The 12,506-nt window shown below is 46.0% G+C and overlaps 1 protein-coding gene across 1 annotated transcript in view; it reads right to left on the reverse strand.

Annotated features, from left to right (window-relative positions):
* LOC140722187 (uncharacterized) overlaps nucleotides 1-12,506 on the reverse strand; it is a 40,682-nt gene that overhangs the window by 12,951 nt on the left and 15,225 nt on the right. The window contains exons 3-6 of the mRNA XM_073036979.1: nucleotides 5,139-5,255; nucleotides 3,295-3,561; nucleotides 2,512-2,654; nucleotides 2,090-2,154 (exon numbers count right to left, since the gene is read on the reverse strand). Of these exons, the coding sequence (XP_072893080.1) occupies nucleotides 2,090-2,154; nucleotides 2,512-2,654; nucleotides 3,295-3,561; nucleotides 5,139-5,255 (592 nt within the window). The remainder of the gene's footprint in view (nucleotides 1-2,089; nucleotides 2,155-2,511; nucleotides 2,655-3,294; nucleotides 3,562-5,138; nucleotides 5,256-12,506) is intronic.

The following is a 12,506-nucleotide window of genomic DNA, read 5'->3' on the forward strand; positions in this document are numbered from 1 at the left end:
TTCTACAGTTATATTAATAGCAAAAGGATAGTGAAGGATAAAATTGGCCCCTTACAGAATCAGAGTGGAAAGCTATTTGTGGAGCCAAACGAGATGGGGGAGAATTTGAACAATTTCCTTTCATCGGTATTCACTAAGGAGAAGGGTATTGAATTGTTTAAGTTAAGGCAAACAAGTAGGGTAGTTACGGAAACTATGATGATTAAAGAGGCGGAATGACTGGAGCTTTTAAAGAATAAAAATGTGGATAATTCTCCGAGTCCTGATAAGATATTCTCTCGGACCTTGAGGGAAGTTCGTCTAGAAATAGCAGGGGCTCTGACAGAAATATTTCAAATGTCATTAGAAACGAGGATGGTGCCGGGCGATTGGCGTTAGGCTCATGTGGTTCCATTGTTTAAAAAGGAATTTAAGAGTAAACCTAGCAATTATCAGCGTGCAGGTTTGACGTCAGTGGTGAGTAAACTAATGGAAAGTAGTCTTCGAGATGGTATATATAATTATCTGTATAGACAGGGTCTGATTAGGAGCAGTCAACATGGATTTGTGCGTGTAAGGTCATGTTTGACAAATCCTATTGCGTTTTTTGAAGAGGTTACTACGAAATTGACGAGGTTAAAGCAGTGGATATTGTCTATATGAACTTCAGTAAGGCCTTTGACAAGGTTCCGCACAGAATGTTAGTTAGGAAGGTTCAATTGAAGTAGTAAAATGGATTTAACAGTGGCTGGATGGGAGATGCCAGAGATCAGTAGTGGATAACTGGATGACAGGTGGGAGGCCGGTGATTAGTGTTGTCCATCAGGGATCTGTACTGGGTCCCGTGGTGTTCTTCATATCCATTAACGTTCTGGATGGTGGGGTGGTAAATTGGATTAGTAAATATGCAGCTGATGCTTAGATAGGTGCCGTTGTGGATAATGATGTCGGCTTTCAAAGTTTGCAGACTGATTCAGGCCAGCTGGATGAGGGTGCTGGAAGATGGCAGATGGAGTTTAATGCTGATATGAGTGAGGAGCGACATTTTGGTAGGATTCATCAAAATAGGACATACATGGTAAATGGTAGGGCATTAAGGAATGTTGTAGAACAGAGTGATCTAGGAATAATGGTGCATAGTTCCCTGAAGGTGGAATCTCATGTGGATAGGGTGGTGAAGAAAGCTTTAGTTATGCAGGCCTTTATAAATCAGAGCAATGAGTATGGGAGTTGGGTTGCAATGTCAAAATTGTTCAAGGCATTGGTGATGCCAAATTTGGAGTTTTGTCTACAGTTCTGACACCGAATTATAGGAAAGATGTCAGCAAATTAATAAAGTACAGAGGAGATTTATTAGAATGTTATCTGGGTTTCAGCACCTATGTTCCAGAGAAAGGTTGAGCAAGTTAGGTCTTTATTCTTTCTTGCGTAGAATGTTGAGGGGGGAATTGATAGAGATATTTAAGATGATGAGGGGAATAGATAGATTTGACGCAGATAGGCTTTTTTTCCACTGAGAGTAGGGGAGATTCAAAAAAGACGACATGAGTTGAGAGATAATAGGCAAAAGTTTATGGGCAACACGAGGGGGAACTTCTTTACTCAGAGAGTGGTAGCTGTGTGGAACGAGTTTCCAGTAGAAGCAGCAGAGGCAGGTTTGTTTGGAATGTAGGGTTATGGGCTGAGTGCAGGTCGGTGGGTCTAGGTGAGAGTAAGCTTTGGGCACTGACTAGAGTGGTCGGGATGGCCTGTTTCCGTGCTGTAATTGTTATATGGTGATATTAATCTTACTGTTCACTCTCTACAAACAGCCCGTGTCGATCCCCAAACAAATCCAATTGCCCTTTCTCTCACCGCAGAACTTTCTCTATGCCCAATATTAGCCGACTGCCCACTCTCTCCCCACAGCTCTAGTCAGTCCGCAAACTCATACCAATTTCCACTCCCTTTAGCAACCCGTGTCTGACCACAAACTAATCCCACTGCACACAACCTTCCCGGAGCCTGTGCCAGTCCCCAAAATAAATCCACTGCCCACTCGCTTCTCGCAGCCTGTAACAATCCGCCGACCCACTTTCTTCTCAGAAACATACACGATCCTAAATCTCACCTGTCTTTGCATTTTCCAATCCAATATGAAATGTCTTGGACGTGGATAGTTTTGCTAAAAAAATTCTGTGAAATGAAATTGCTATCATTAATGATTGAATTCGAGCAAAACTTAAGGAGCATCCCTTTACGTCTGACCCCAGGAGAGTGTGAAGAGATGGTGTTGAAGGAGCTTAATTCTGTGTCTCACCACAGGAGAATGTGATGGCACGGTGTGGAGGGAGCCTCGCTCTTTGTATGACCCCGGAAGTGTGTGATGGGGCGTTGTGGAGGAGATTCATTCCGTTTCTGACACCGGGAGGGTGTGCAGGGACTAAAAGGAGGGAGATTCACTCTGTGTCTGACCCCGGAAGTGTGAGATCAAACGGTGCGGAGGGAGCTTTACTCTGGTGTGGATATATCTTCCGTCGACTTGACACGTACCTGTTCTTCTGCAGAATTTATTTCAAGAAGTTTAGAATCAGTGTTCAAACAATACTGTTTCGCATCATCGTAGGAATAGTTAAACGTGGATATAAAATAACACCGGTCTTCATTTCTGATCCATTCCTGGGAAAACGCTTGGTCTGCAAATTCGGAACAAGGAATAGTGAATCTCCCTGCGTACCATCCATTACACCCGCGGTGTGTCAGTCACAGAAAGAGGATTCCTCCTCACCGACCCATCATACAGAATTGGTCAAAAACAGAATGAAACACCCTTCTCATTGATCCCTTGAAAACTCCGAACAAGTAACAGTAAATGTCCTACATCCGCCGGGACACAGATATAGAATAGGGATCCCTCCACACTGTCCAATCACACACTCCCGGGGTCGGACACAGAGTGAATCTCTCCCCACACCATCCCATCACACACTCCCGGGGTCAGACACAGAGTGGATCTCCCTCCACATCGTCCAGTCACACTATCCATGTCTTGGACACAGATTGATACTCCCACCAGACTGTCTCAACACACAATCCAGTTGCTAGAAACAGAGTGAAGCTCCCTCCACACCGTCCCATTACACACTCCTGTTGACAGAAACAGAATGAAGCTCTCTCTACACTGTCCGATCACTCACTCCTGTGGTCAGACCCAGAGTGAAGCACCATCCACACCGTCACGTCACACACTCCCCAGGTCAAGCAGAGAGTGACCCTTCCTCTCTCCATGCCTGCCCTGTGATGAGGAGCGGGTGAAAGAGGGGGGTGATTCCTCACCTCTTCTGCTGGTCAACAATTCACAGATTTGAGCCTTGGTTTCGTTGACAGATCTGTACTTCGTTTCCATCTCAGTGAACTGGTGACGGAGATCGCTGTGCCTTCGCTTAAGATCGGACAGATTAGAGTTGAGCGCAGAGAGATTGTTGAGACAGGTTCTCTGGGAGAGATCCAGGTGGGAATTCTCGGATATCGTGGATTGACGGGTTGAGTTTGACTCATGACAGTTCCATTCGGATGTGACCTGAGACTGACGAATCTGTGATACTGAGAGAGATGGTGATGGATGTTTACCGTTCACAGGGACACGTGAGTCAGCGTCACGCTACCGAACGAGTCACAGAGAGTGTTGTGTCAGTGTCTCGGTGAAGGGTGTCACAGTGAGAGGCGTCGGAGCCACCTTCAGGGGCGTATCTTATAACGTAGATGGTTATATTAACGTGATGTGTTTTTTTTTGTTGTTAGAGTGGGGTCTGTGTCACTTTCGTGGTGATGATTGATTCCCAGTCTCAGGGCGGAGCATGTCCGATTTGCTGAGAGGGACGTATCGGAGTCACTGTGATAGGTGTTTCTGTGCCCCGCCGAGAGGTGTGCCGGGTCACAGTGAAGTGTATCTCGATGTCACGGCGAGGGAAATACCTGAGTGAGGGGCGTGTTGACGTCACGGTGGGTGGAGTATCTGTGTCATGGTCTGTGCTGCGCTGGTCTCAAAGAGAGGGGTGTGGCTGTATCACGGTGAGAGGCATGTCATGGCTACGGTAGGTGTGACAGTGTCACGCTGCGGTATGCGCCGACGTCACGGGGTGTACTCCGTAGGGTTCGCTGTCAATTTCGGAGTCGCTATCGCGGTGAAGGGTTTACCTGTGTCAGGGTGAGGTGTGGCTAATTGCCTCAGTGAGGGGTGCATCGGCGTTATGTTGAGGGGAGATACCGTCTCGGTAAGGGGTGTTACAGTGACGTGTGAGTATTTGTCATGGTGCGGAGGCGGACGGGACACGTTGAGGAGCCTGTAGGTGTCACAGTGAGTGGCCTCTCAGTGTCACGGTGCAGGGCGTGTCGTTATACCTGTGGTATTTTACAATAACAATTTATTTACAACCTGCCTCCATTCGGAGCCCGTTCGACTCACCATGGGTCGAGAGCACGGAAACAATCACGATAATGGCGGAAGTAACGAGGCGGAGTAGGCAGATCTTACGGTTCGATATATTTCCGATGTTCTTTTTCACTGTGTGGGTGAATTCAGCAGCGTCCCCCACTGGGACTCCCTTCCACACATCAGCCGCGGTCTCTCCTTCCGCCACGATCGCCCCTCCCTCTCTCAATCTCAGTGACATTGAGCCTCATCGCTGATTGTCCAAATCCCTTGAATTCCCACGGCTGACAAGCGTCTCTCTGATTCCAGAGTTTTTTGTCACGTCTCCCGAAAGTGATCGATTAAGTTGGAGCCGTAGGTGTTGGACTAGATCCCTCAGGGGAGGTTTTTCCGGAGGATTATGATACAGGGGGTCCACGGGGAATTGGCCGTCTGGATTCAGAGTTTATTATTTTTCGGCGTCACGGTAAGTATGGGGTCGGTGTCACGGTGTGGACGTAATGGTGTCACGGTGGGTGTTGTGTCCCTGTCAAGGTGAGGGCAGTGTCAGTTTCACCGTGAGGGTCGTGTCACAATCACGCTGAGGTACGTGTCCGTGTCACGGCGCGGTAGTGACAGTGTCAAGTTGAAGTACGTGGTGAGATGCACGTTGAACAGCGAGTACATGTCACTGTGAGGTTTTACACTCATGTTTCATTCCACTCTGCTAGTTTACGGTCTGACTCCAACCGGAGTCCGTTCGACTCACCATGGATCGAGAGCCCGACCACCGTCACGAAGAGGACGAACGTAACTAGGCAGATAAGGCAGATCTTACGTTCCGGTCTATTTCCGATGTTCTCGTTCGGCTCCTGTTTACGCGGACCTGTGGAGAGACCATTCAGATAAACAGAAAGAGAAGTCAGGAGAAGGTGTGAGGGGAGCCATGGGGGAAAATGTGAGATAATGGGGAGAGAAAACGAGAAGAGAACGTAGACAGGGAATGGCCCCGTGAGAAGAGGAGGCGATGTTTTGAGTGAAGGGTGAGTGGGATGTGCGAGAGACAGCGGAAATGTGGAGAAGAGAGGGGGAGTGACGGTAGAAAAGTGGGAGAGAGATGGGGAAGAGACAAAAGGAGCGAGAGAGAGGGGTGCGAAAGAGCGGAATGAGAGTTTGTCACGGTTTTATTATTTTTCATAGCTGTATTATTGCTCGCCCGTTTTGTTCCTTTTTCACGGATGAGATAAATGACGGTCTTGTGGGGATTAACATATTGTGGGGATTCTCGAGGACTCCATTGTGTTTCTTTGTTTTGTGGCTGCTGGCAAGGAGAAGGGCGGTACGGGCACGTGATGGGTAGCGCAGCGCTTTACAGTACCAGCGACACGGGATCAATTCCCGCCGCTGCCTGCAAGGAGTTTCCAATTTCTCCCCACGAGCGAGTGGATTTTCTCCGGGCGCTCTGGTTTCCTCCCACAGTCCAAAGACATACCGGTTTTTCGGTTAATTTGTTATTGTAAATTAAACAGAGATTTGGAAAAAAAAAGAAATAAATTAGAGAATTGATGAGCAGCGCGGCCTGAATGGCCGGAAGTGCCTGTTCCGAAATGTTTTTTCAATAAAAAATAAAACAAAATAAATTTTGAGTAAAAAGAAAAAAAGATGGTGGGAAATGTTATACATATGCAACCGGACCATCCTGTGTTTGTGATGGGTGTGATTGCTCTGGATGAAAATAGAGATGGACGGTTGTTAAATCTCAGACGACACAAAGATTGGCGGTGTTCTGGACAGTGCGGAATATCGCCAATAGATTCGGTGGGGTTTGGATCAGTTGTAGATCTGGGTGGAAAATGGCAAACGGAATTTAGCTCAGCTAAGTGTGAGGTATTTTCCTTTGAGGCGTTAAATGTGAAGGTATAGAAGACAGATAACGACAGAATCCATAACTGTTGACGGAGAAAGGATCTCTGGTTGATCACGCGTTTCAATGGAGAGATAAAGAGTTGACTGCAGACGGGCCTTTGACAAAGTCTCTCTCATGGGAGATCCATTCACAAGGATTTGATGACTGGGATTCACAATGTATTTTGGATTGAGTTTCCGTACTGGATTGTCCACAGAACCCAGAGGGTGACTGACGTCTGTGACTGGTGGTGTTACCCGCGGATCCGTACTGGGACCTTATGATCTTATGAACCTCATCTTCAACCGCACAACGGGAAAAAGCCCACGTGTCCATGCCATTAATTCAGGCAACATCCTGTTAAATCACTGTGGATGCCAGCAATGGCCTTGACAACTGTACACAACACTCCAAATTTGGACTCACCAATGCCTTGTGTAATTTTAACATTGCATCCCAACCCCTATACTCAATGCTCTAATTTATATGGCTAGCATACCAGAAGCTTTCTTCACCACCCTATCCATATGAGATTTCACCTTCCGGGAACTATGCACCATTATTCCCAGATCACTCTGTTCTACTGCATTCCACAATGTCCTACCATTTACCATGTATGTCCTATTTATATTATTCCTACCAAAACGTAGCACCTCACACTTATCAGCATTAAACTCCATCTGCCAACTTGCAGCCCACTCTTCCAACTGGCTTATGTCTCTCTGCAATCTTTGAAAACCTACTTCATTACCCACAACGCCACATATCTTAGTATCAGTTGCATACTTACTAATCCAATTTACCACCAGATCATCCTGATCATTAATGTATATGACAAACAACATTGGACCCACTACCAATCCCTGAGGCACTGCATTAGTCACCGGCCATAACCTGACAAACAGTTATCCACCACTACTCTCTGGCATCTTCCATCCAGACACTGTTGAATCCATTTTACTACTTCAATATTTATACCTAACGATTGAACCTCCCTAACTACCCTTCCCTGTGGAACCTTGTCAAGGCTTACTGAAGTCGATATAGACAATATCCACTGCTTTACAGTCGTCAACTTTCCTAGTAACCTCTTAAAAAATTCCACGCGCAAATCCATATTGACTGTTCCTAATCAAACCCTATCTATCCAGATAATTAGATGTACTCCAGATATACATCACAGACAGGAGAGATCCCACCAACATCCATTGATACAGGTCACTTCATTGGAGTAGAGCAAGATTACATAATCACAGAATGCAGAATAAAGTATCAAAATTACAGCGCAGGGAGACTATAAGTTTGAAGAGCTACGATGAGAATGAATTGAGGTCAAGCGTACATCTTATTTGATGACACTGGGTGCCTTATCGAAGCAGCAGTACCTGTAGAAAGAGTTCATGGAGGGGAGGCTGGTTTCGGCGCTGGGCTCAGCTCTTTCCACAACGCTCTACAGTTTCTTGCGGAGCAGTGATAATATTTTTAGTGAGGAACCAGAAAGTTCCATGCGAACAGGGTGGTAGATATGCTGAACAGGGAAGGCGATAAAACATTTATTTTTCTTTCCTTGGTAGACTACTCAGTGTGATGGTGTGGTACCCAGGGGAATTTGATTGACCGATTTGTCCGGATTCATAGATATAATACTCAAGTCCCGTATCAAGATCACAAATGGTAGATCACTCTGGAAGATGGGAGAGAGGAATATAGAGAGAGACCGAGAATGAATGGAGCGGTGAGACTAGGCGGGAGAGTAGAACAGAGGAGGGAGAATGAGATGACAGGTGGCGTGAGACCCAGTGAGATTTGTCGGGCGGATTTGACTGTGTAGGACAGAACAGGAATTGGTAGTAGATGTACCAGGCAGAGGCTTGAACAAGACTATTAACAATGACTCAGATGGTCGACTGGTCTGGAGATAGTGCGGAACCCGAGGAGAACTGTACGACCAATTTGATTGCGGATGACCGATCAGGTAGATGTGCTGGATGTAATGTACATAGTATTTAACAAGGCCCAAGATGGTATACCACCCTGCGAGATGGTGTGCGACGCAGGGAGGGATGGCGGATTAGGTATACAAATGGCTCGGCGATAGGAGACAAGGTTTAGGGTTGCAGATCATTTCTCAGACCCGAAGCCCGTCACTAGCGTTGTTCACGGGTGGTCGTTGGTGGTACCAGTGATCTTTCTCAACTATATCGCCCATTTATAGCAGATTATACAATACACGGTAGGTGAGCTTGCAGACAACATTAACGTTGATGGCGTTTTAAACAGTGAAGACAGTTATCTCCTACAGTGGGATCTCGATTCGGCTGGGAATTCGGCTGAACAGGAGCAGATGCAATTTAGTTTGAACTATCGTATTTCAGGAGGACAAACTATAGGGTAGGACCTACACGGTCAACGGGAGGAAACTTGGGATATGTTATCTTATGTTATCATATGTTATCTTAACATATGTTATATGTTGGGATATGTCCCGGAGGGATCCAGGGCTACAGGTACACGGTTCCCTGAAACTGAAGTCACGGGTAGTCAGGAACGGTGGAGAGTGTTGCAGAAGAGAGGGACCCTGAGGAACAGAGACCACCCAGCGGAGTACAGAAACAGGCCTATAATGTTGTCCACAATGCATTCCCTCGGGTATTAGATATTTCAACTTTGATTAAAAAAAAGTACTGTCTTTCTACTCAGTCTGTGTCTCTTGTGATATTTGAAGTATCTGTCGGATCTCCCGTTCAACATCTCCGGAGGCTGGTCAAGGCCTTCTAATCCTTCCTATGATGTGGTGACCAGAATTGTATACAATACGCCGGATGCAGCCTAATCAGAATTTTTTATTAAGTTGGAACATAACTTCCTGGCGTTTGAAGCCAGTGCCCCTAGTGATAAAGTCAAGTGTGTATATGACCGCTTAACCACGGATAATGACATTGGACCCCAATCTTCCTCTGCAAATCAATACTCTTTCGGGTCTTGGATTTAAGGGTGCGCTGTCCCTTGACATTTGACCTAACAAGGTGCAACGTGTCACATTAGTCCGTGTGAAACTCCATCTGTCAATTTTCCAACCCATACCTGTAACTGATTCATATCCCACTGGATTCTTCTCCTACACGATTCACAACACCACCCATCCTCGTATCATCTGCAAACGTACCAAACCACTCACCTAAACTGTCATCCGGGCCATTCACATCCATTACAGACAGGAGAGGTGCGAATTAATCCAGAGATACGGATCACTTCCTGGTAGTGTAGCAATGATGGACTCAGGGCTATAGGAAAACGTTTCCCAGAAACTGAGGCTAAGGGTAGATAGTGCAGTGAAGATTGCATCTTCATCAATCAAGGCACTGAGTACAGGAGTCGACAGGTCACTTTGCGGTTGTACCGGATGTAGGGTAGGCCGACCCTGGAGTATAGTGTTCAGTTTTTGTCCACCTGCTCCAGGAGAAATGCTACTGAGCAGCAAATATTGCAGAGGGAGCTTTACGGGGATACTGCCGAGACTCGAGGGACGGAGTTATGGAGGTAAGTCAAGCAGGTTAGGATTTTATACCTTGGAGTTCATGGGTGACCTTACAGAGGTTTATAAAACCACATGGGACAAGACAAGGTGAATGCACAGAGTCATTTTCGATAGACTTGGAGAACCGAGGATCAGAGCGCACAGTTCTGAGGTGATAGCAGAAAGAGATCTAGTTGAGGACCAGAATGACATTTTTTTTAAGCAGACGGTGCTCCGCCTATGGAACAAACTACAGAGGAAATGGTGGATGCCGATGAAGTAGCAGTTGTACACGTGAGCGTATGTCACGTGTCTTATTCATGATGCCATCATCAATGTGAACTTTGACCTGCCCGTGCAGTCACTGGCATTCCTACCGGTCTACTGGTCCCGACGCAATAGATGAGATGAGAAGTTCATTTCGGCGAAGGTTCACCTGTGAGAATATGGGGTCCAGATCATCTGGGAGAGAATGGAGGAGAATGTGAGAGAGAGACAAATAGAAGGGCAAGGGACAGGTAGAGGATGGTGGGGCGGGCAGAGTGAGAGACAGGGAGACAATATGATGGAGATGAGGAAGTGAGTGTAGAGAGACGTGTAGATTGAGCAGCAGATAGAGGGATGAATGGAGAATGGAAATAGGGTGAGAGATGAAGGCGATGGCCGGGAAAATTGGAGAGAATGGGAGACAGAACGAAGAGTGAAATTCGACAGACAGTGGGAATGGAGAAGAGGGAGCGAGGTTGTGAGTGAAGTGGGAGTGAGAAGTGTGAGAGCTTTATCGAAAGAGTCAGGGAGAGAGGGGTAGAGCGAGGGGAGAAAAAAGTGGCAGAGGGAGAGAGAGGGACAGAAGGAGGGAGAGACAATGGGCGAGAGAGAGGGGGGAAAGAGAGGGTTAAGGTTTTATTATTTTAGTCGTAGTTGTATTATTGTTTGCAACCGCTGTTATTTTTTCACACATTGGAAATATGACGGGCTTGTGGGGATTAACATTTTGTGGGGCTTCTCGCGCTCCATTGTGCTCCTTTCTTTCCTGACTGATTGTAAGAGGAAGAGCGGTAGGTAACGTAGTGGTTCATAGCACTGGAACCCCGAGTTAAACAGATCTCAATATTTTTAAAAACGATGATTCTCAAGTTTGATTATCATTTACATATAAATGTGTTCGTATTTTTGTGATGTGAATGATTGATCTGAATGAAGATGGAGATTGGTGGCTGCTAAAATCATAAGACCATAAGATACAGGAACAAAGTAGGCCATTTGGCTCATCGAGTCTGCTTCGCCATTTAATCATTGGGTGATCCAATTCTCCAGCAATCCCCACTCCCCTTCCTTCTCCCCATACCCTTTGATAACTTGGCTAAATAAGAACCTCTCTATTTCTGCCTTAGATGCACCCAATGACTTGGCCTCCGCAGCCGTTGATGGCAACGAATACCACAGATTATACACCCTCTTGACTAAACTACTTACTCCGTATCTCAGTTCTAAAAGTCCGTCCTTCAATCCTGACAAGTGCACTCTTGTACTAGACTCCCCTACCATGGAAAATAACTTTGCCATATGTAATTCTCTCAGGCCTTTTAACATTCGGAATTTTTCCATGAGATTCACCCTTATTTTCCTGTATATAGGGAATATAGTCCAAGAGTTGCCGGAAGTTCCTCATACGGTAACCGTTTCATTCCTGGAATCATTCTCGTGAATCTTCTCTGAATCATCTCCAATGTCGGTATACATTTTCTAAAATACGAAGCCCAAAACTGCACAAAATACTCCAAGTGTAGTCTCGCGAGTGTCTTATGGCACCTCAACATCACATCTCTGCTCTTATAATCTATATCTCTAGAAATGAATGTCAACATTGCACTCGCCCTCTTCATCAACGACTCAACCTGAGGTTAACCTTCAATGTATCCTGCTCAAGCATTCCCAAGTCCTCTTGCATCTCTACATTTTGAATTCCCTCCCCATCTAAGTAACAGTCTGCCCGTTTATTTCATCCATAAGATGCATGACCAACAATGTATTTCATTTGCCACTTCGTTGTCCATTCCCTTAAACTATCTAAGTCTTTCTGCAGGAACTCTGTTTCCTCAACACGACTCGCAACTCCACCTATATTTGTGTCATCAGGAAATCATTGGCATCCATCGCAACAAGCAGCGATTCCAGCACCGAACCCTGTGGAACTCCATTGGTAACCGGTAGTCAGGCAGAATAGGATCCCTTTATTCCCAGTCTCCCTTTCCGGCCGATCAGTCAATGCTCCACACACTCTAGTATCCTCCCCCCGCATACTTTTCTGGTCTCTTATCTTCCTAAGCAACCTCATGTGCGGCACCTTGCCAAAGGCCTACTGAATATCCAAGTTCACCATCTCTACTGCACCCTGTTAGACTACCCTGCTTGTAGTTTCCTCAAAAGATTGCAATAGGTTGTTCAGGCAGGATTTTCCTTTCAGAAAACCATGCTGACTTTCGCTTATCTTATCATTTGCCTCCAGGTATTCCGTAATATCATCTATAACAATGGATTCTAACAACTTACCAACCTCTGCTGGTCTGTGGTTTCCTTTCTGCTACGTTCACCCTTCCTAAATAGCGGAATATCATTTGCAATTTTCCAGTCATCCGGTGCAATGCCAGAATCAATCAATTTTTGACAGATTATTGTTAATGCCTCCGTAATCTCTCCAGCTAATTCCTTTA

Source organism: Hemitrygon akajei, unplaced genomic scaffold, assembly GCF_048418815.1.
Source record: "Hemitrygon akajei unplaced genomic scaffold, sHemAka1.3 Scf000071, whole genome shotgun sequence".
NCBI classification, from domain to species: domain Eukaryota; kingdom Metazoa; phylum Chordata; class Chondrichthyes; order Myliobatiformes; family Dasyatidae; genus Hemitrygon; species Hemitrygon akajei.